The sequence below is a fragment of the Cimex lectularius genome, unplaced genomic scaffold (genome assembly GCF_000648675.2).
Source record: "Cimex lectularius strain Harlan isolate CLEC.00 unplaced genomic scaffold, Clec_2.1 scaffold337, whole genome shotgun sequence".
NCBI lineage: Eukaryota > Metazoa > Arthropoda > Insecta > Hemiptera > Cimicidae > Cimex > Cimex lectularius.
This window is the reverse complement of record NW_019394195.1, coordinates 382,016-407,493: the sequence shown is the minus strand read 5'-3', so window position 1 is coordinate 407,493 and position 25,478 is coordinate 382,016. Positions and strand designations below refer to the sequence as shown.

The 25,478-nt window shown below is 35.8% G+C and overlaps 1 protein-coding gene across 1 annotated transcript in view; it reads right to left on the bottom strand.

The window, feature by feature from the left end:
• Window positions 1-1,109: 1,109 nt before the first annotated feature.
• LOC106669523 overlaps window positions 1,110-25,478 on the bottom strand; it is a 39,180-nt gene continuing 14,811 nt past the window's right edge. The window contains exons 2-4 of the mRNA XM_014399052.2: window positions 14,464-14,568; window positions 2,539-2,641; window positions 1,110-1,221 (exon numbers count right to left, since the gene is read on the bottom strand). Coding sequence (XP_014254538.2) covers window positions 1,110-1,221; window positions 2,539-2,641; window positions 14,464-14,568 — 320 coding nt within the window. The remainder of the gene's footprint in view (window positions 1,222-2,538; window positions 2,642-14,463; window positions 14,569-25,478) is intronic.

The following is a 25,478-nucleotide window of genomic DNA, read 5'->3' as shown; positions in this document are numbered from 1 at the left end:
TCTCTCTCTCTCTCTCTCTCTCTCTCTCTCTCTCTCTCTCTCTCTCTCTCTCTCTCTCTTTCTTTCTAACTCACTCACACTCTCTACTTTCACTGTATAATTCTACTAGAAATGAGATTTTATATGGAGTGAATTGCTAAAAACTTGATCCGGCCCGGATGACCAAATTTTTTCTGTTTTACGTTAAGTGTATTGGTAATATTATGTAAATGTTATACAGCAGGAATTACTTCGCAAGTCCTAAATATAATGTAAATAATAATAAGTCTCCCTACGTGTGTCTGTTCCTTAGTTCACTTGTACTATGCTGAGAATAAAGGTTGTGTGTGTGTAAAATCTATTAGATTAAGTTATTATATTATTTACAGTTGGTCGTCGTAATTGTCTCAGAGAGGGTCAATTAAGCTAACAATAGCCTCACAATTGGTCGAAAATGGATAGGAACGACATTTTTGAAATATCCCTTAAAACCCGGGCCCTTGACCTTCGCAACGAGGTAAAGGAACTCTTCCAAATACCAAATTCGAGTCACGGCCGATTCCTTTTCAGTTCACATTTTCGTTAAACTGGGTGTCGCTTTTGCTAAAGGATAATTATTTTCGGACTATCGTCCTTAACCCCGATAGGGCAAATCACGACGACATTCACCGGAGGGATTAACGTCCTAATGCGCTTCCATCAAAGTTTTATGATTTATATTTTATCGGAATTTTATAGATAAGTCCTTTCGAGAAGTGAACACGATTAAACTAGAGACGAACGGTGTTTGCCTTTTTCGGAGTTAATCAGTACGGAAGCTCTTTTATTTAAAAAAATTCATAGTCCCCTAGAGGTCACTTTCCAAGGCGAATGTACTTTTACTTAAGTGGGATATTTGTCGAGTAAATCAAAAGCTATCGAGATATACTTTTAAAACGGAAATAAATTAACATTCCAGATTAGTTTAATGTATTCTTCTTCCTTTAAAAGGGAATGCATCCGAACCTTCCTTAAAAGAAGATTAGTGTGTGCTAAAGGCATTGCTATTTTTGTTTGGTTTTTAATAAATTATCTGGTTGTCAATTGACAGCTCCGATTTGAAAAAAGGGTAAATTTCAAAATTTTTCAATTTACCTTGTTGAAGGTGGTGGCGTTGAGGGCGGTTCGATTTTCCGGGGTGATGACGCGCCCCCCAAATCCGGCGACGACGCACAACACTGTTCGCTGAATTCGTCGGGGTTGCTGAAAAAAAGTTGAAAAATCTTCTCAAAATCCTGACGATATAAGTTGAAAATAAATAACAAGCAGCATACTGAAATAATGTGAAGCAAATATTTTAGAAATGAACACAGAACAATCTACATTGTAAATACTACATTTTACTGCTCATTAACTCTTTCAATATTAATAATTTAAAAAATTGGAACTGGAAGACTTTTTGTAACACCGGTTAGGAAATTCGGGTCCGCCTAGAATCGTTTCTCACCATCAGTCTTCCACAAGTCGTAAATATGTAATAAAACGTCCAAGTCCGACACCTGCAATTTTTCGATTCTATACTTGATAAAATGCATTGGAAACCGGCCTAATTATCGCCAGAATGAATAACGAACGACGATCGGAATATCGAATTGTCCCTGATCCCCTCAAACTGTTCTTTTACCCCGTTACGAGTGACGAGTCGATTTAACGTTTTGTTGTAAAGTTCAGAAAAGGTGCAATTTGGAAAGAGAGAAGGAAAGAGGAAAATATCTAAACGATCGTAAGAAAGACAGGGGCAGTATGAGAGAAAGAAAGAAAGAAAGAAAGAAAGATAGATAGATAGATAGATAGATAGATAGATAGATAGATAGATAGAGATAGATAGATAGATAGATAGATAGATAGAGATAGATAGATAGATAGATAGATAGATAGATAGAGAGAGAGAGAGAGAGAGAGAGAGAGAGAGAAAGAGAGAGAGAAAGAGAGAGAGAGAGAAAGAGAGAGGAGGAAGAAAGAGAGTGGGAACAGATGAGAGAAATAGAAAAAGTGTAATGATGGAGAGGGTATACCATGAGTAAAACAAAATTTGAGGTTAGGAACACAGGCATAAAAAAATAACGAAATTGACGAAGAAACCAGTCAAGCATCGAAGAAGGTACACACACAAAAAATAGAGGTAGTTGGATAGAGATAGATAGATGGTCGTGAGAAAGAACGAGGGAGAAAGAGAGGGAGAGAAAGAGTAAGAGAAAGAAAGTGCAAGAAGAGAGCGAGAATAGGGAAGAGAAGTAGAAGGGAAGAGTTAGTTTAAAGTAGAAATAGAGATAAGAGAAAGAGTAAGAAGAAAGACGCAATAGCTAGATAGACAGACTGAGAGAGTGAGCTACGAAGAGATTTACAAGTACATCAAAAATTTCTAAATTATAGATAACAGAAAGAGCGAGCGCGAGTTTGTAGGGATTTCAATTGCTTTAAAAAAATATTCCTCAACGTCATTACAACGGCTAATCTAATCTGACCTATTTTTCTATTTGTCTTCTTTCTTACAAAAAAGAAAAAAGTTGATTTATATACCTGGAAATGGGAGGCGGCGTAACCGAGGGCGGTTCCATCTTACATGGGGACCCCGGTCCACCAAAATCCGGAGATGAGGTGCTTGTCTCCGCCGCGCTTTCTCCTGAAAATAAAAAGGACAAAATAGAAATTTCATAACATTAATAGATTGAGGACAATTCGTTAAAAGAAAAAAGGCGTATGGAAGCGTTCCGAGCTAAAAGTGTTTGGAGGTCGGCTAGTCCCGATTGCATTTACAGCGCCGATTATGGCGGATTTCGATGCATTTATCCTTCGGTTCAAAACCCGGAATATCACGGCGTATCGTGTTTGATTTGCCTCGGTCCTGATTAATTATAAACACAACGGTGTTTTACTCAATAATTTTTTTCTTTTTCTAATAGAATAGACCGACTTACCGCTTAGTCGGATTGTTTTTCAATTTTTCCATTGAGCTAGAGTGAGTTATGACCACCGTAAGTCATCCTGACGTGAATTTACAATTTCACTTCCGTCGTATAATAGGACGATTTTTACCTTCTTTGACATCGCGATATTATTTCCTTCTAAAAGGAACGACTCTTTCTATTCTTTACCTTGTCAATTTTAACGCTTAAATATTGAAGAATTTTTTCAATATGAAATACTTCACAAAACATTATTGGTTCACCTTCAAAACCACCCAATCTTTTCCCTGGTGCTTCCACAAGCCAACACAGGGTCAGATGGAAACACCCTCACCTTGGCAGAATGAGACAAACACATCCTTTCCTCCATGGCTCTTTTCAAAGCCACCATTCTTTATTTACTTACCTAAACATAACAAATCCGACCTGGTTATATGTACAAACAAGAGTCGAAAAGGATAGTTCCGAAAGCCAAGCCGGTGTTGGATTTAATGTCACGTGTCAAAATACCGCCCTTAGGCCTTGGTTGGACCTGGTGCCATCTGTTAAGATCAAAATTTCTCCTATCTACTTTGCAAATCATTAAATCACACTTTTAGTCGTAAACATTACGTGGTATGCCCTTAGAATGTCCTTTAGCATCCCTCCAATAAATATTCGTTTTTGTTATACGGATGAAACTGCAGAAGTTGCTTTATGCAATGTACACAAACAAAGTACCTAGCAATTGAAAGCAAGTCTTGTCGGTTCCAATTGCCCAGAATTGCGTTATCTGTGACAATCATAAGTTTCTATCTCAAGAAATTATTCAACTTTCAATAACCGAAACAGATAGTTTCAACTGACATATTTCAAATGCCAAGCTGCTTGGACCTAATAAATCTTTATTTATCTATAAGTTATCTTGGTATTCTATTCCAACAAATATGGAGGGTTATATATTCTTCTCTTAACACTCACTCGTTTCCCAATGACCTATTCCTTCATCGTCATAAACATTTGGGAGATCCTTCCTAGTTCGAAACACAAATCTCTGGAATTCTCTTCCTTTTCCCATCCGCAAAGCTGCCTCCCTTACCTCTTTTCAATCCCTTCTGAACCACACCTCATCTTCCTCCAAACGGAGACAAAATAGTTCACAATATTATTAGGTGCTTTTGCTACATTAGAAAGCTTGTTACCTTCCTTTTCTCAACTTTTAAGTTTAGAGTTAGTGATTTTCGCAGTTTCGAAGTTCGCATAATACAGAAAATTCTTTATTATTAGACTACTTTTCTCTAAATTCTGATTATTTCTACTTTTTATAATTTGTACTCTGATGTAGTTCAACTTTTTTCACTTTACTTTAAAGACAAACCTTCATTAACGCAAGTGCCAGATATGTCAAATTTTGTGACTTTATTGTTATTCTTAGGGGTCTCTAGTCCCAGATTAAGTATTTTCTCTCTCTCATATGTTCCTAGGCTCTAGGAAATGCTGTCAATGAATTAGCAAATATAACTGCTAGAAGAAACTTCACACATAACTGAAAAATAGTACAATATCACAGAGATTTAGTAGACTGCTAAAAATCCTTAAGACTACCGTGAGATTAAAAGCAAGCATTTGTAAAGATCTTAAGAGTTTACCTCAAGAAATCACTGTCTGGTTAGCATTGAATCTTATGTAATCCTTACTTGCACTATGCTCTCTATTTCAGAAAAGAGAGTCTTATATTCCTAGGTTCATGGCCATGCTATCATAGCTGGCAGATATAGCTACTAGAAAACGCTTCAGGCAACCAACCAAAGAAGACGTAGGACAGCAGAGAATTAGTAGGCTGCTAAATATGCTATATTATTGTGGAAAACAAGAGTACCTTAAGATTAAAATCAAGCTTTTCACAAATGGACTCGGTTGCAAAAGCCCAGGCAGGGTTGGAGTTGGTATAATTTGTGAAGATAAAAATATCAATACAAGGATTGAGGATTGATCAAATACAAGGACTCAGTCCGCTTTGCAAGGATTAAACCAGCAAATATGGAGGGTCATATAGTTCTAGGTCCCAGAGTATGCTGTTATAGTTGGTAATGAATTAGCTTAAAAAAGGTTCAGGCAAACAACAAGAGCTTCGAACAGTACAATGTAGAACTAGTTGGCTAACATCAGGATCTAACCTCCCATATTTCATGTACCATGCTGCTTGCAATTAACAATTCTTTCTCATAAAAGTTAAGTACTTGTCTGCCTCCTTACTATTACAATTTTTACAATTACAAGGTAATTACAAGGTTTACACGTTAGGCTTAATGCGTGTTACTAGATCCGAAAGCTTTGTTAAGGGCTTTCGCGTATCCTTCAGGCCTGAGAGTTTGCTCGTCCAGGAGTTGGAATCGCAGCGCCAATTGTTGTACTTCTTTTTCCTGGCAATATCGACGCAAATTGATTCTGCTCCGGGTTTATACAAATGTCTCCAGAATCATTTTAGTCCAAACAAGTCATAATTTTGCCGTTTGTTTCTGTTATTGCCCTTTGAAGAACGTTTTCACACGCCTCTGTCCTGGGATGCCTATTGGAATTTATTCTTGACCTAATCTTAGTATTCTATTGTAGCAAGGTCCGAATTCAAGAAACTAGTGTAGTCTCGAAGCTAACACAGTGTTGTTGATTGTCTTTTTAATAAACTGAACTTTGCACATCATCGTAAATAAAAGGAAGTGTTTATATCATGGAATTCGCATATCTGAGACTAAAGTCGTTGAACTTGTCATTGCTAAGCAAGTGTGCTTACCGGAGAAATTAAAAATTTTCTCTCAATTACACTGTGTTTGTTTATTGTTCGGATCGGTCAACAAACAAGTGCGTTGAAGTGCAAGTGCGCAGTATTTTGTCTACGATTCCGTTCACCGTCCTCGGAAGTAGCCTTGGTCTCGCTTTTCTCCCTGGAGTGAATTTTTGCCGATATTAAACGACGAAAGACGAGCATAAAATTAACCAAATTTGAAAAAAAATGAACCGTACTTAAGAATTTAAGGTACTACGAAAAAGTTAAAATTTCTTTTGGAACGGTAGGGAAGAAATCATTTCATTCGACACACCGTTGAATTTTTCCCAAGTTTTTTCGAAATTTCGAGAATAAAATGATTTTTTGATCTTCTATTAAAATTCTTAAAACTTCAAATTTTAATTTAAGGCAGCTTGCAATTTTCTTTATTCAAAAATATTTTAACATCCCATAATAGCCAATAAAAAAATCGACATCAATTAATTTTATCTCGATTAATTAAGGGCAGAGGTCATCTCATAAAATCAGACTTCAGGTTCAAGTAGGAGACGGTTTATTTTTATGAAAATTTATTATTCAACAATAATCAAACAAACTTGACATATACATGCACTCGTTCGTTCTGTTTTAAAAGGAACGCATCATTATTTTCAAGTTGAATTTCGAGACAAAAGACAGCTTTGACGTTTACTTCCAAAGATTTTCCCTCAAAATACTCAGAAGGGGGTATTTTCATAGCTCGTTTTTTTCTATAATAACCTGTACTGAAATCTGACTATAGACGAATGTTTTTTTTTCAGCTTTTTTGGCCGAATTTTGATTTGGTTTGACAGAATCAGTTTGATTTCGAGAAAACTAGCCATCGATTGCCACTCGGTTCCAATTGTTGAATTGTATGTTTTCTAATATATAATAATTCCAGACTGGGATTTACAACGCGTTATGAGATTTGACCCTTTGACCTTTGTATAACTGGAATCTTTCCTCCATGGCTGGATAAATTTGTTACGCTTCGTAGGTGTCCATTGTTAACTTTAACTTTTCTTTAAAATTCTTTGTTTCTGCTCAACAATTTTGATTAAATTAAATCTTTTAGTGTCTTTAATGTCTTAGGTCTGTTGGTACGTCATGCAACCTTTAGTAGGAATGACAGTCGTCACTATCACAGACTGGACTAACAATAAGCGATCTCGATAATCCACAGCTATAATCCAAATACACTACTGGGAGAAAACCAAGGGAGGTAAACAAAACAAAAACGTAGAACCCCGATCGGAAATTATCGATCGTTCATAGAACTTTCCCATATTGGCTTTAATCTGGCCAATTTTAGCTAAGCCCATGCGGCTGCCTCCGGATAATGAACTTCAACGTCCAGTGCCATTTCGGGAGCCCCTGGATTAGCCGTTTCCCTGCGGGATTAACCTCTCATAATTAACCCGGCTATTCTCGTTGCGGCGAATTAACTGGAAACCGTGTATGGAAAGTTTACCAGCTATTTTTCGTCAGCTCGGTGTCTCTCGCCTAGTGGATAAAATCCTATGTGAAAGAGAAAACGCGCTAACTAGTTTTAGATTATTCCCAAATACTGCGAGACGATGTAGACCGGAGGTTCGACAGATACAGATACGAATTAACTATTATAAAACGAATCTGTTGATGTTAGTAGTAAACAATGGTAGTTTTACGACAAACCGACCTTTCTTTTTGAAAAAAAAAAAAAAAAAAAAAAGCGAAACGATACAGATTCAAGGATAGATTTGTCATCCTGGATGACTTATGTCCCTCATAATGGGGTAGTCCTGGAACAGGACAAAACACATTTCAATCAAATAGTGGCATTAAAATACTTTTTATCTTCAAAAATCATAAAGATTAAAAGCCGTAGACCTAAGTACTGACTTGTCATCTCATAAGAATCAACAAGCACATCATACCAGGTTTTTTATGGCATATTATGACTATTATTTGTATGTAATTGTTATCATAAAGGCAAATTAAGATTATTGAAAAAAATAAATAAAAAATATTTTACTGTATATATTATAAAGATGATCTTTCGGTCTCCACTGTGTTTATCGGTCACGCATGAGAAACATACATCATGTAAAAAAAAAAATTGAAGTTTCCTCACAGACCTGAAAAAAAATTATCAGAACATAAAACCGGACCACATAAACAAAGAAATCGTACAAAACCTCTATTGTAGATGAAAAATATTAAAATTCATCTGACAGAACAAACAACAAGGATAGGCTTATCTGGATGATCGGAAACTTAAAAATAGAATTTCGTTATTTCAAGACGCCCAAGAAGAAATTCACACTATAAAAGTGAACCCTATTAAAAAAAGTACAGAAAACCTCCACTGAAGATGGCGAAATGTCAAAGTGGCGTATGTCTGACAGAACAAAACAGCGAGGATAGGTTTACCAGGTTGATAGAAAATGACGTAACTGGAGGTTCATCATCTCAAAACCCCCACGATCAAATATACTCTATTAAAAAAGGTTCCAATTAAATTAAAAAATCACACAAAACCTCCAATGACAATGGCAAAATGTCAAAATATATCTGCAAAAACAAAATAGCAAAGATAGAGGCTGAAACAGCAGTGAAGTGACTGGGGAGATCAGAAACAATAAAATTGCATGTTCATAACATCAAAAGCCTTAGAATAAATATAAAAATGGACCTGATCAAATAAAAAAACATCAATCGTTCACTGAAGATGACGAAATGTATGAATGGCCTGAACTGGTTGATCAAAAACGACAAGCCTGCAGGGTCATCGTCTCAAAAGCCTTAAGAAGAACTATAACAATATATCTGATTAAATAAAAACGCACACAAACTTTCATTAAAAATGACAGAATATCAAAATATGTCTGACAGAACAAAATTGCAAGGATAGATAAAAAAATCAAATAATAATTATCTCTCTCGTTTGAAACTATTCATAAAAAATATAAAACCTACTGATTAACAAAGGGGAAATAATATTAATTGGGTTTGCCGTAAGTGCAGGGGGCAAGGCATGAGGAATAGACTACGGCAAAGGCTAGACGAAGGTCAGTTTATCCCTTCCTATTTGCTAATATTATATTTTTTAAGGTCAAACCGACCGACCAGCACAGACAAATATCGTATCTGCACTAGCCTTTGGCACGGTTTCAAATACGTAAAAATTAGCATTCATTCGATTCAAACGATTCTGTTCTTGCATTTTTGAACATTCCAAGGGGGTGAACTAAAAAGTTTTTAACCTACCTTCTTGATCAATACGCTACGAGAAGATTATTATTTAAAAATAGCATAAAGATATGGGAAATAGAATTAAACAGGTGGTTTAAATCTGAGTTTGAGCGGACCAAGAAATGCACGCAAGGGTTCGTCGACTTCAAGACGAACCAAATAACTTTGCTGTCTTCCGATACGTATAAAATGTCAATAATATTTGTTCTTACAGTATTGATCTTGTCTGACTCGTTTTCCAAACGATAATTCTATGCTTACCAGAGATTTTTGGCCACTTTGAATAATTAACAAGTCTTTTTTTTACGAGGGTTCGCAACAGCAGAGGTTATATCAACCCTCGGGGTGCTGGTGTTTTTGAAAAAAGCCCGTTTGTAAGAATGTCGAGTTCGAATGCAGGGCCGCTGGATTCGAACCCGGACCTTTCCCTTACAGTGATGAGCGCTGTGTCAACGCCTAAACCGTTGCGGCCACCGACGCCCCTCTTTTATTTTTAAACTTCTAATATTCAATGGGTCCGAATATAATTGATATTATTAATGTTTCCGTAATTATCAAAAAGTTAATTAAGAAGAAACAGCAGTAGGAGATCCGTAATTAACTTGCGGGCCTCAGCATTTGCTGAACGATGTGACAAATTTGAACAAGATCCTTTGAAAATTGTTTAATTTGTACTTTTGTTTGGCAGGACAAACATTTTTACTGATTGTGCTCAATATACTCCGTGTAGATGATTCTGATTAAAAATATCGTAAATGTATAGAAAAAAATGGGGTAAAATTGACGAGCTTGAGCGGACCGAGAAATGCACGCGAAGGTTTGTCGACTTACAGACGTACGAAATAACTTTACTGTCTTTTGATAGGTGTAAAATGATTTATTTTACGGTATTTATCAAAGTTTCCAAAACGATTCTATTCCCAATTCGGAGTCCGCTTATCCTCGCCGATTTTTGCCTTTCTTCAATCAACATGGGTCTTTAATATCAACATTTTTAAGCTTTTAATTTTTTCTACTGATGTTCTTCGGGTCGGTATATTATCGCTATTATTTATGTTGCTATGATCACCCATGGGGTTAATAAGGACACTAAGGAGAAACGGTTTAGGAGGTTTTTTTCAGTTTCTTACAGCCTCATGATTTGTCGGAGTGAAATTATCAACAAATTGTAGTTTAATCCTAATTTTTCAAGAAATGACCGCAACCCAGTCTAGGATTACAAGATCGAAATATTTGCAATATGAGTTGAAGTGAAATTACTTAACATTTCATTTAAAAAAGGTTGTAATAAAATAGGAATATACTATGATGTTTTCAAAATTGTGATAACCTAGACTAAAATAGACTATGATGTTTTTAGTAGATAAAATAAGTTAAAAAAATGAATTTTTTCTTAGAGTACTGATCAAATCTGACTACAGAAACGATTCTATCTTGACCTTAGGGCCCGCTTTTCTTCGCTAATTTTTGGCTATTTCGAATTAACATCGTCTCTAAAGTCAATGTCTATATGCTTGTAATTTTTGGGTACCACGTCCTCTGGGTGAGTATATCATCGCTATTATTTATCTTTCTGAAATTATCGAGGAGTTATTAAGGGCACAAAGAAGAAATTGTGAGATTAACTCCTTATGGGACTTGCAGGCCTGGTTGAGCACAACCATCTCCCAAATTTGAGCCTTGAATCTTTGATGTCTGTAAATTTATACTCCTGTTTGGTAAGTCGAAAATTTGAACCTATTGCGTTCTATTTATTTTCCATGCATATGATTTTGATTGAAAGCAGCTTAAACATATAGGATATAAATTAAAAGTGTCTTAAAATTGACCGAGAAATGAACGCAAGGGTTCAACGACTAATCAAAAACTTTACGATCTTTTGACACGTGTAAAATGAAATTTTTCATGAGTACTGATCAAGTCTGACGTGTTGCCCAAACGATTCTATTCTGACTTAAGAGTTCGCTTATCTTCGCTGATTTTTATCCCTCTTGGATCAATATGGGCTTTTGTATTCAACTTGGTATTTATTATATTTGTACTGATGTTCTCTTGGTCGTGTTCTATCACTATTATTTAATTTTCTATGATAACCATGGAGATACGAGGTCCTTAAATTCTTATATTACTTGTGGTCCACATCAGTGGACAGAATGACCTGCTAAATTTGAACGATGGTCTTTGAAGGGTAACCTTCTTCGATATTTTTTCTTACAGTACTGATCAAGTCTAACTCGTTTCAGAAACGACTCTATCCGGTCCGTTTGGGTTCGCTGAATTTTGTCCACTTTGAAATAAAATGGGTTTTTATATTTAACTATGTTCCCTGGTCTGTACATTATCGCCGTTATTTATATTTCTGCCTGCTTATGTTGTTAAGTAATCTGAAAAACTTGAACGACCTGGAAGACGGTTCGATTTATGTTCTAGTAATTAACAATGAAGACGAGCGGACCAAAGGTTTTCCTTCTGGGAAAACCTCTCTCTCTGTGCAATAGATTGGATTTATTTTTACTGTGTCCCCAGGTTAGAAACAATTTAAATTTTGGTCACGCGACCCTTCTTTTTAACAGGGTCTCATTTTTCTCCTTTTCATTTCACACTCGTGCTGAAAAATTCAACACCCCATGGCCTTCCTTCGTTCGTTCAGAAAGAGGGGTAATATTTACGAAAACTTTCTACAAATTTTAAAAGCTGCTGAATTTGAAGGGCTTCTAAAGACAATATAAGCAAAAGTGCATCTTTTGAGGTAAAAGTTTTTTTCTATATATTTACGATATTTTTAATCTTAAATTGTTTCTCTTGTCAGTTTGTAAACCGCAATTCCGTTAAATAAGTAATGCTTTATGTTAAGGGAGTAGGTGAATTCATGTTGAACTTGCAGTATGTCAATTACTGGATCCGTCCAGGCTCGCGGGTTTTGTTCCTCAAACTCATATGCATCTTCTTCAGTGAGAACTGCCTGTTTTATTGTCCCTGTAGGTCCTGTTGAACCGTGGGGTTTTATGATTTGACATTTTTAAAATTTGAATTTGAGAGTTCCATACTGGCCCGCATAGTTTCGCTAGTCAATTCCGCATCATTCCAGTTATTTTTATAAAAAAATTAAATTAAAAAATCAAATACTTCTTCATATATGATGTACAAAATCTGGGTTAGACTTCTGTTGTCTTTTTGCTTGTCAGCATTGTTACGCTCTTATCAGTTTAAGCTCATCTCTCAGCAGATCGTTACCTCCCAATGTTCTTCTCTCTCTCTATCTCTCTCAAAGTATTTGTATTTTGATCAACTGGTTTAATTAAAATTTAAACTTGGACTTCCGTTTGGTACGTCTTTACTGGTCTGCATTGTTACCTCTCATTAGATGATTATCACCTAATGTCTTCCTTCTCACTCTCTCTCTCTCTCTCTCTCTCTCTTTCCTGCAAGTATGTTTTAATTATTTGAACTTGGATCTTTGTATAGTTGAAGTCGTGAACATTAAGGTGCTGTAGGTTTTTTCCAATATTTCTCCTTGAAGTAAAGCGGTCCGCATTGTCTCGCTGGACGTTTTAAATAAAAGTTTGAAGCTGGTCTGGAAGTTTTGAGAGTTTGACTTCTTCCAACATCCTTCTCTTTCTCATTCTTATTTCCCTCACTGATTTGAATCATTAAAATCTGGGCTTGGAAATAGTAAACAAAAAAAAGTCGTGAGTTTAAGTGATTATAACTTTATTAACGACAGGTTTAAGGTTGATCTAAAAGTTTCTGAAATGTTCTTAATTGGAGCATCATTAGGATATACCTCGTGACCTTTCACATATTTTTTGGAGCAGAAAAAAGGGGCGGGTTAAAAAGTTTTCGTTATGTAGATCGAGTCGAGCAGTTTTCACGTAGGCCTGGGTTTTTTCTGACTGGTCCGCGTAGTCTCGCTGGAATTTCTGAATGCCCGGGTTTTTCGGTTTATCCCTTTCAGGTAAAACTGTAGTTTAATCCTAATTTTTCAAGAAATGACCTCAACCTTGTCCGGATTACAAGACGGAAATATTTGGAATATGAGTTGAAGTGAAATTACTCAAAATTTCATTTAAAAAAAAGGTTATAGTATGTACTATGATCTTTTGAAAAGTGTGATAACCTAGACTAAAATTATGTTTTTAGTAGATAAAATAGGTTATAATATGGTAAAGCAGTTTGAAATTGATTAAATGTTAGTTGGTATAAAACTGAAGAACAGCGAGAATAGGCGGATCATGTAAGAGTATTTTTGATCTATCAATGAGTTTACGCGATTTAAATTGAGAAATCAAAACATGACGAAAAAATGATAATCCAAGTAGACTGATTAATGATTTTTTAAAAATATATAATTGAGCAGACTCGGTGACCAACATACACCAACTTTAGACCTATTTTGTATTAATAGAGTGCATAAAAGAAAATTGTAATAATTATTAATGAACAATAATGATATACAATTAATGGATTAGATAGTCTATTAGAAAACGAGGATTTACCGTTGTTATTCCAAGTGGCTAATTGTCCAAAGTGAGTTTCGTCCATGGTCAGATCGTCGGCCGTACTGATTGCTTTCTTCCTAAATTTGACCGTCGCCCGGGTGGTTTAGGGTGCCTTTCTTTTGTCACCGGTACCGTTATGCCACCCTCCACCGCAATTTTTGGCCCTAGACTGTCCAATGTCAAGGCCTCTGGGGGAAAGTGTGCCGTTTCGAAAGTAGGTACTCCCCAGGGCGGATTTCCCTTAGTTTTGACGGGCAAAATCGGTCTCAAATTTATAAGGCAATTTTGAAAATGTTTTTGATATTTTTCTCATAAATGTTTTTATCCTGCAGTCAACATCCTAGAACCGGAATTCCGCTTCCTTACAACAATGACCTTAAAGGTGTGGAATTATTCAGAAATTACAAGACTTGATGATCTCACACCTTCCTTTCTCCCCACGCTCTCCGGGGCAATTGAGAACACGTGGGACGCTTTTTAAAATAATGTTTCAGATGTTTAGCACAATGGAAATTTTTTAATTGTACGTTAGTTGCACATTGAATACCACATGGAAGCGTCAAACAAGGATAAACCGGTTCATACTTTTACAACTCCTACTTGGTCAAGGTGTGTTTTTGAATCGATGTTTCTGTCTAAAAACATTCTTGGTTATTGTGAAACCAAATTTATTTATTGATAGGGTTGAATTGTTGTGAGATCAGATATGGTGTCTTGATTGGGAAGAAAAATGAAAAATTTGGTACAAATCAGAGAAAATAGACGGACTGATATTGTAAATATAAAATGTGAATATTGTAAACACAGAAGTGCGTACATATTTAAGCCAGCAAAACACTTAAATTATCACAATAATTTTTCAGTTGGTGTATAAGTCCCTCAAGTTTTCTGCAAATAGATCCACGACGGATTAGATTGACATAAATGTTAATCCCGGTAGTCATACCGGAAATTCTTTTACATTATTAATAGACCTGGAAATTCATTGGATTAAATATAGAATTGTAAATAGATTTCTTACCATCGCTGGAACATCTTGAGTCGACCTTTCGCCTCTTTAATTTGAGGTCTTGGAAAAGACTCATCGTGTCCAGGTCACAGGGGGCTCTTGTCAGTGTCATAATTCCTGCAAAAAGCAACAAAATATTATATAAAAAAATTCAAAAAATCATAACGGTGATGTACACATTGAAAGAACATAAAAGGCGCAACATCTCCTGCCGATTCAAACATATTTTCACCCATTTTTCTTCTATCTGGGCGTTCTGAACCCGAACCTCCGACTTTTTGAAAAATGACCGGCCAAAAGATCACGGCCCTTCCTCATTTTGCGCTAATTGTGCATTTTCTTAAGTGATAAATCGCTTGTGGTCAAGCAGAGATCAACGCCAAAATTCTTGGATTATCATTAGGCCAAATTATCCTCCGTTCTCTTCCTTATATGAGTTGGCACGACTCGCTGGAACATCATCCGAGTTATTCCGAGCCTTTGTCTCTTTAGTGGGTTAAGCTATTTTAAAATTAGGACGTCTGCCTCTATTTATTTATTTAATTGCTAAAAAAATAATTACTTATAGTTTTTCAACAACTTTAGCAGTCTCTCTCTCTCTCTCTCTCCTCTCTTTTTCCCTCCAACTAAGTATCTGCCTATTTATTCTCTATCTACATTACGTGTCAATTTGCGTTTCAATCTCAATTCTTCGACTATAAAAACATTAATCTCTCTCTCTCTCTCTCTCTCTCTCTCTCTCTCTCTCTCCCCCACCCTCCATCCCTTTCCTTCTCTCACCCTCATCTATATTTCTATCAGTCTATCTGCTTATTTATTCTCGGTCTACATTAAGTATCTATTTTCGTTTCTATCTCAATTCTGCCGCATTAAAAATCATTAAAATCTCACTCTTAGTTTCTTTCTTTCTTTTTCTCTCTCCCTCGCTCTCTCCCATAAAACGTCTCTTAAAGTCGGAGAGTGCAAGAGTAGTCAATTTTGACAATTTTTTGCGAGTCAATCACTCTTTATCTCTAACTATTTCCTCTCTATCTATATTGTATAAACTATTTTCCCTATAAAGGAGGGAAAATTCAAAAGGTGCGGTTGAGATGGGAAGTTGGTGTCCGAGTGGATCGAGGTCACGATAGCTCAAGTGGTAGAGCAGCGGCGTATCAAGCCGAAGATCGTGGGTTCGAATCCCGCTCGTGCCATTGACTTTTTTTATCTCAACTGAAAACCTTAATTAATATTGTATAAACTGGTGAAAATTGTAAAGGGATATTTGAAATTTATATTATTCTATTAATTTTAATTAATACAATGGTGTAATGGTCTGGGTATACATTGGAGGACGAAGTGGATTCCACAGTGTTGAAGGCAACCACACCGCATTTCGTTAAATTCAAGAAATTATCGAGGAATACGTCCCCAAAAACCGGGGATCTCATTGGCAGGGATTTTCCATTTCTGGATGACAATGCCAGACCTCAAGGAGGCGGAGTTGTTTGTTCATCAATATTTAGAAAACCTGGGAATTTCCCATCTGCCTCTTCCCCTATTGTCTCCAGACCTCAATCCCATTGAGCACATGTGAGATGCGTTGCAGAGGAGGCTCTTCGATCACCATTCGCACCCAGTTGACCTGCAACAACTGCGTGCAGCGTTGTAACATCTATGGAATGAAATTCCTTATGAAATCAGTGACAACCTTATTAACAGTATGCTTAACAGGTGCACATAGTTCATATAGCTAAAGACACACTCAGTATTAATTGTTTAAAAAAAATATTGTGTCCAGTAAACAAAATTATAGAATTAACCCTTTTATTTTGTAATTTTTCAAAATCCATTAATTATATTTTCCTTCATACATAATAATTTCTAATAAATTTTAATGCAATTTATAATAAAAAATACAAGTGCTAAAGAAAATAAATTCTACAAAATTGGCAATTCTCTATTCATCCAGCAGGTTAGTTATTCGTATCTTTTTTCCTTTCTGTGCTATAAATAATTTCTGATATAGTGTATGCTTAATGAAGTATTTCTTGTTATATTATATTCCTTATTTTCTTGTGTCTGTGTATTTCTTGCCTCTATTGACTTACACATGATCTTCGCACTCTTTATTTTAACTTCTCTCCTCTATTCTTATGTTCTTGTCCACTCCTCTCCATCACATACTTTATTTTTCTCTATTTATGTCTTTCCCTCTCACTCTTTCTCTGCTCACTCTCTCTCTTTGTATATTACTATCAGAAATGATATATTTCTCGCGCTAATAGTAAATAATAATAATAATCCGGCCCGGAAGGCCAAATATTTACTGTTGAACGAGTAAGCGTTGTGTTCAAACTGAAATGATAATTTTATCATAATATTGTTTCATGCACTGTATTTTCAGGGATTTCTGAAATTATGAACCGCATCCATGAAATATAACTAATGATTTTATACTGCTCATAGTGCACATACCCGCTCTAGTTTGTTGTCTTTAAATTGGCAGATTCGGATCGTGTACGATTGGCCTTGGTTGATTTTTCACAGCGTGCGCGCCCTACTTGTTAACTATTTTTCTCCTCCCTTCGTCGGCCGTCATGAGACGAGGAAGGCTTCGGACCGGACGGCGGTGATCGTGGGGAAAATTTTTGTGCTCCTTACAAGAACATTAATATTTCACTAGATACTTCGTCGGTGGTGTTAAATCTCCGTAAAAACACCGTGCAGCCAATTCGTAACAGTCGACACTTGGATGAAGTCCAAAATTACTTACAGTGTATATTATTTTTTGATGATTGAGCGAATATCCAGCCTGGAGGACTAAATATTGTTAGTCAGACATGCTAAAATGAACTAGGGAACTATGAAGGTACAATAAGACAGAAGGCTGTAGTGCCTGGGGAGCCCAAACCCAGCTTCCTGGTATCTATCATCATCCACCCAAGTGCAATAAATGCATTAGGCGCAACTGAATTATTACGGAGATTTTCTATGCTCAAGAAGGAGCAGTCTGCCTTGAAATATATTCAAATTTGTCGAAGGAAGTTCTGTGCAATCGACACAATCCTTTATATATATATANTATATATATATATATATATATATATATATATATATATATATATATATATATATATATATATATATATATATATATATATATATATATATATATATATATATATATATATATATATATATATATATATATATATATATATATATATATATATATATATATATATATATATATATATATATATATATATATATATATATATATATATATATATATATATATATATATATATATATATATATATATATATATATATATATATATATATATATATATATATATATATATATATATATATATATATATATATATATATATATATATATATATATATATATATATATATATATATATATATATATACAGCCGTTTCTTCGCATTCGAAAGTGATATGGGGGCTGTTCTTCCTCCTCTTTGGATTCTGCAAATGGGATCATCGTTGAATATGTCCATGTTATAACAGATTAACTGTTAACAGTTACCACCAACATCTTACTATAAATGTATTTATTGCAAGGCAACCCTGCTCCCTCTTGAGCATAAAAAATTTCTTTGCAATAGTTCAGGTGCGTTGGTTAACGTCCCTAATACTGTTCGTTACTCAGCCAAAAGTTGGTTGTTTCTTCCGGGTCATTTAAATTATTTCTTCTATCATCAAACTTGGGATTATTAATATAAAGTTTTGTACCACCACAGACCTTTATTAAAATTTAATTACGAGGAAGTATATAATTTTTTTCGTAGTGAAAAGATAACCTCGCCAAAAACGAAAAAGAGGATTTGACCAAAAACTATTCTTAATAAATTCTTTCGCAAGACAGCGAGATTTGGTCGAAAATCTTCAACGAACAATAATATTACATCGAACATCAAGTTACTATGAAATTTGATGGATCTAATAAAAATGGGTAAACCTCAAATTTGCACTACTGCATTACGCTTACACGTTTAACAAAAATATATGGTCCTCCGGGACGGATCAATTTTTTATCTCACTCCAGATGAATATCGATTCTAATAGTAATGTACAAAGGCTATTCTATAGCAAACACAAACTTAGAAAAACACGCTTAGCACAAGTTATTAATAAATTTGGTTCATAAATGGTACCTGGCGTATTTTTTACTCCGATTAATCGAGTCACGAAATACTTCGTTAATAATTCATTAACACGAGATTACCCGAACTCGAAGTACTTATTTTTGTTACTTTTATCCTCTACTTCCTGGTTTCCCCTTTACGATGCTTAGTGAGTCAGGAGGTAAGAAACTGACTCATCGATGGTACCGTTAGCTCATTTCGTCCACTTTCTCACCGCCTAGGATGTACCGTTGATGTTTCAATGATTCTTATGATGAATTTTGTCCATACACACACACACACACACACACACACATATATATATGTTAGTGTTGATATTGTTAGTAAACATTAAGCTTCCTGTTGTTCCTTTATATTTTATTTTTGCAACATCCTCTGAGATATCAACATCAAGAAGGCGAGAGGTTTATTTGCTAGGCATATCTTTGTGTCTCCGCCCATTTGATTCGATTCATAATTCTGTACACTCCTTTTTCCGATTGTGCATCCTGACGGCCGTTGAAACAATGGAGGAATCGGATGCAGTCCTTGTCGTACTCGCAATCTGGGGCAGGCAGATTTTCCCGGTCGTGGTTCACTTTCTATCGTCGCACTTTCACCTGTGGTTCCCTTTCGGCATCGCTCTCTTCCTTACGGCGTTTTATATAACCGTGAAAGTCTTTCGGGTGCGCTCGCCGGAAATCCGCCGTTGCAAGGCGGACCCGTTTCGCGCAGGGCGCCGTGATTCACGGCCTAAATTTAAATCATGGTTGATTTAAATTTAATGTCGAGATGTTTTCAAAGGAAGGAGGAAAACTAGCAAGAATAAAAGCATTTCCTTTTTTCCTAACGGTTTAAAATAAAACCTGAATCATAGGACTGTGCAATCCGAAAATGATCCTCATGAGTCTAAAAACTAACCTTTCTGTCATTACCAACTTCATTGTCACTATTCCCCATCAAATCCCTCTAAAATCGCAAAATTTACAACAATCAGGATGCAACAGAGAAAGTTCGAGTTATACAGGAAATGACAGTTGGATTGGAATAAGTAGCCTTGATTATCGGTCAGTGAACTGCCTCAAAGCGAGAACAGGCGGACCAGAATGTTTACGGGCGAGTAACCTCTGATAAATTTTTCGGATTAATTCCTTTGCTAATCTTTGTATATAATGTAAACGCTTAATCAGCATTTTCTCGTTTCCTCGCTGTTTAAACTTATCTATGTAAATATATATAATTTTTTGTAGCTATAAATACGAGTATATAAGTTTCTTTCTATCAGTACATCTGGGTAAATAGTTATCTGTCTTTGCATAAAGCTGTCTGCAAATATTTACATCTAAATTTACCAATCCATCAATCTTAGTTTATTGCGACTTTTCAAAACGTCCATCTTTGTAGCTATATAACTATGGTCTATCTGTGTCTGTCTCTATCTTTTTCTACTTAGTTGTCAGTTTATACATCACTTTATTTAGCAATCAACAAAGAAACAATATCCTACCTGTCATCAATTTGTTCAGCTATCCATCAACATACCTATATAGTTATTTGTCTATTTGCATATGTCAGTCTATTTAAAACTTATTTCTCTAGTTATAGTTGCAATATATACAGCTAATTAGGTATAACTCTGCCTGTCATGCTGCTTGTCTAATAAGTAAATTATAATGTATTCATTGCAATTGTACCGCTGCCAACCTAACTATCACTGCCCACCACCGAGAGAAAGATGTTTAAGACGTTTCTTTACTTACTCATATCTGTCTATCAAGCGTTCTAAGCCAAGCATTAGGTATGTTAGTTTCTACGTCCTACCTATGTTACTATTTGTCTGTATCACTCCATTATTTTTAGCTATACTGCTTATCTCAGCTGCACATTCATATTTATATATCAATCTTTCGAGGTATGTTAGTTTCTGCATCCTTTCACATAAAAAATCCTAAAATGTTAGCTTAGCTATTCATTCATACCTATCTATCAACTATTTTGTAGTCCGTAGTATTATGTTCGTCAGTTTCTACATTCTACCGTGTTTGTGTTTGGCACTAGCTATACCATTCCATTATTTTTTTTATCTATACTGCTATTTTACTTGTCATGCAACATTGGTATTTATGCATATGAAGTTATCTCTCTACACCAATTTTGCAACTATATAGCAATATACCTACCAGAGAAAAATATATTTGTGTTCACATTCATATCCATCCATCAATCTTTATAGGTATAGTATTCGTATGTAATTTCTGCATTCTTCCATATACCTATTTGTTGCACTCGCTATTTCAGTCCAATATTGTTTTAGCTACATTGCTTTCAGCTTAGCTTAGCTACATTCATACCTATCAGTGTGCCATCATTGATGTCCGTGTAGCTATTTGTTTCTAGCTATAACACTACATTACTGCTTTAACTAGACGTCTATTTTAATTTTTAAGTATATAGAGGCAATACGTCATCATGTTATACCAGATTAAATCAGAAGCATTAAAAGCACCAACTTGGAAATGGTACATTATAAGTATATTAAAGGTTTATACTGTTATTTACACATGGTTTTATTGAGACATCAACCGGCTTAAATCAAAGTCTACTTTCAAAAAATTATGTATATAATAATCTTAGTGCGAGAATAGAAGGACCAGCTCAAACGTCTGAGATACTAAATAAAGTCTTGTTAAGTCTATTGGTGCCTGTCCTTGGTTTCCTTCATTATCAGTTACATAATGTTTTATTTATTATATATCTATGCATTTTGTCTTATGTTCTAAAACGATAGTTTTAATGTTTGTAACTATCGAGAGAGAACCGCCAACTGGACGCCTATATTTGGCCATTGAAGTTCGGCCTGGAAGGAAGCGAGACTCGACCTCCTTTTGAAGTTCAGCTGCGAGCAACTGTTTTTTTTTCTTTTTCTCGCATCGATGGTAGGATAGTTGATAAGTATCAGGCAGGCGAGGACGCCCATATCTGAAACGCCGTGAACCATCGAGGTACAAGGTTCATCGTACCCGTCCTAGCCGATTCGACGGGGCAACACGCATCGAACACAATTCCCCAGGAAAAATCAAGAGTTAAAAGGTCGGATCGGGGAAGAACGGACTGGAGAGGGAGTCGGCAAGGACTCAGAGAGCGAGCAAATTGCATCCTTGGTGCATCAGCCTTGTCGCCACCAGGAGTTTCCAGCCCCCTCTTCCTTGTTGCACAAAGGAAAGGCCAATGCAATAGTAGTTCTGGAATCAAGGGTGTAACATTGGGTCAATATCGACGCATTGTCCGGACTCATTAACATTGCATTCCTCTCCGGGTTTAAGGATAGATAGGTAGAAACAATAAAGTTATTTCTAGTTTTTCTTACGTTTCTCGCCATATCAGTATTATTAACGATATACGTAATAGTTTAGTTGTCTACTTTCTTCCTTTCTTTTTTTATCTTTCCGACTATATATCATATTTTGCTATCTACCTATTCATAAATGTTTATACATATGTCCCTCTCCCAACGTTCGTACTACATTTTTTATAGTTTGTGATCAATTTCGGATCGTTACCACTCCTAATTTGAAAAATCAAATTTCATTTCTACTTTAATCTGTGTTTAAAACGTACAATTTTGCCGATTTTTTTTTTCTATCTATCACTCTATCTTTCTTTTCTCTCTTTCTCCCACCCTCCTTCCTTCCACCACTCACTCTTTCTCTCTTTTCCGTTAACTATCTTTCGATCTCTCTACGTATTTGCTGCTATTTATCTATATCTGTTGATGTGCCAATTTCTAATTCTATTTTCTATCTTCAACTCTCTCACGTTCACTCTCCCTCTTTCTCTCTCTCTCTCTCTCTCTCTCTCTCTCTTTCTCTCTCTCTTTCTCTCTGTTTCTTTTTTCGTTCATCTATCTAACTCTATTTATCTCTATCTTTATACATTTCTCATGTTATACGATACCGTCTATCTCTATTTTAGTCTCTTCTTACTCTCACTTCCTCATTCTCTCTTTCTGTCGTCTCTTTCTTTCTCTCTATCCATCTACATATACATTTACCTATCTTATCTTCTCTTTCTCTCTCTCTCGCACTCTCTTTCTTCCTTTTTTCTCCGCCTATCTATCTATGTTTATTTATACATTTGTACAAGTCGAAATGAACGAAAATCGCGAAGTTTGTTTCGAGAAGATAGTTAGTTTTTATAAATTGTCCAATCTTCACTGCCCCTCATTGAAAACTTATTCATTCTTTATTCCTCTCAAGCCCATATATTACTGCGTTAATATGACCTAAAATTATGAATATGTTTGTAAATAATACCACCTTTCCGGTTTTTTGTCTTACTTTCACTAATATCCGTTTTACCTTTACATCGGGTATATTTTTTCCCAATGTTTGTCTGATTTTCTTTAAATCTGGCGAGACGCGGCGGACCGAAAGTTCGGATTTTGTGCAAGCGCGCCAATCTTGCAATAATTTTGAAAAAATCCGACCTATTATGTTATTTTCTTCAAATTACCGTGAAGGTTATGATCTTATGATTTGGATAAGCCCAGCCTGATTTCTTCAGACTTCTATCTTAACTCAATGAAGAACTTTTACAAAATTTCCATTCTTTGGTGTCTTTTTTAATTATTAATATATAATTTGTTTTATTTTTATGCGAACAAAACAAACATTGTCGCTTTTTATTGGTCGAGATTTTGACATTACCGTTGTTGTTTGTTTTTAATATGGTAGACAGTTGGAGAACAGGTTTTATAAAGGAACTAGAGGCGACAATAGCCTAATCGGGAAATAAATTTCCCCCGCCCATCTAGAAAAGCAAACAATTGAAGTGAATCTTTGACGTGGTGGGGCCAGGAGAGAGAGTTGGCAAATACTGTAGGGCCGTCGACCCCGAGGAGGAAACGGGCCAAGGATAGAATCTCGCCCTTGCCTAACCGCCACCTGCCGCCCCCCTCACACGACCGAACGACTCCCACCAGGGTTTTTTTCCAAATCCTACGACAAACCGAGACAGTCTGTTATCTCGATCTTAAATACCATCTCAACGGGGGAAAATTACACATATTCGAGGAAAAATCCCGTTTTTTTAGAGTCGATTTGACCGAAATCGTATCAGTGACAGCGTGTATGGGCTGAAGGACGATCGTCTTGAACTCCAAGTCCTTGTAATTTTCGCTTTCACCTAAATCCTACGCGAACCGACTTTATCATCTTTCAGCGATTAACCTTCCCTTCGAGATTAAGCACGTCGGCCACATGAGAAACTTGGCGGTCCATCGATTCATCCATAACGGGAAACGCCCCAGAGCTATCTCCTCAATCTCAAACGGGGTTGGTTTACAATGGAAAAACATTTGTCCCATTGCATTTTGAATATAATAGCTTTTCAAATAATAAGGCAACAACACACGGAAAATGTTCTAAATGAAGACTGAAAACTGCTATACGACATTTACATCTAGCATGCCATAACCCAAAATCCGATGACAAACTGGCTATCGAGCCTTTAAGATATCTTCTCTAGGAAAAAAAAATTACACTTATTATTTACACCCTTCCTGTCGGGATTAAGCAGTCAGTGACAATCAAAACTTGACGGTCCATCGACTCGATCTTCAACAGGAAACGACCAGTGGCTTTCTACTGAAGCTTCCGAAACGAGGTTGGGTAACAATAGCAAAAAGAACAAGGTAACTTGAAAAGCCCCAATTTATCCAGGGTATATTTGTTTTTCAACGAAAAGGAAAAATACCAGAAACAAGTCAATAACATCGTTGTTTACTCCGGACATGCCGTTGACCAAATCCAGCGTCAAACACAGGTCTTTAATATCTGTAAAATGAGAGTTGGACCAAAGACCCCCAAAGACCCCAAAGGTCATTGCAATACATTCTGGTGTTTCTGTAAATAAAACGAAAACAACGCTTATCAAAGATTCCTCAATGCTTAACCTCTTTAGCAACAAAATTTGGCGGATTCCATCTCTAAACGAAACTGGCTGTCTACTGAATGTAACGATACCGGGTAGTTTTACCGATGAGGAATTCATTTAACCATCTCCGATATATCGAGAACATATCAAGTTTTCGAATGAAACAACAACGAAAACAAAATGTTTTGGACGAAGAAAGGAGTCAAGAACGTCGATGTTTACATCACGCATGCCATTGTCAGATTGTCATAATATCAATATCGCCTTGTTTGCCAAGTTAAACAATCCTCCCACTCACTCTATCTCTCTTTCCTATTTAATTAATCTATTGATCTAGCTATTGATATTTTCTTCTATATCGTCATCTCTATATTTCTCTCTTTCACTATGACTTTTTCTTTTTCCATCTATTCATCTCTCTCGCTCTCTCTCTCTCTCTCTCCCCCCAACTTTTTCCTCTATCCCTATCACTCTCTCACACACACACACACACACACACACACACACACACGCACGCGCGCGCGCACACGCACACATACACACACTTTCTCACACTCCCATTTACTCTCTTTCCCTATTTAAATAATCTAATTATATATCAATCGCTCTTTTATTCTGTCATTATATATCTCTCTATCCCTCTATCTCTCTCTCACCTTCTCTCTTTCTCTCTCCTTTTTGCAAATCATGGACATATCGATTTGTGTGAAAATTGGCATGTTATTTCGTTGTTGATTTTAAATAAGTATAGAAACAAGTTGTTAAGATTTATTTATAAGATTAACATTTTAAGTGCTTGTTGATTGATCACACAAAACTGTTGTATAACCTTTGGTAAAAAAAGTTTATTGAAATTTTTTGTTTGTTTGTTGCAGGTAAGTGACAAATTGTTTCGTCCCTAAATTATAATGTCGTAGAGGTTCGCCGGTAAGTAAAAGACCTGCCTTAGTGT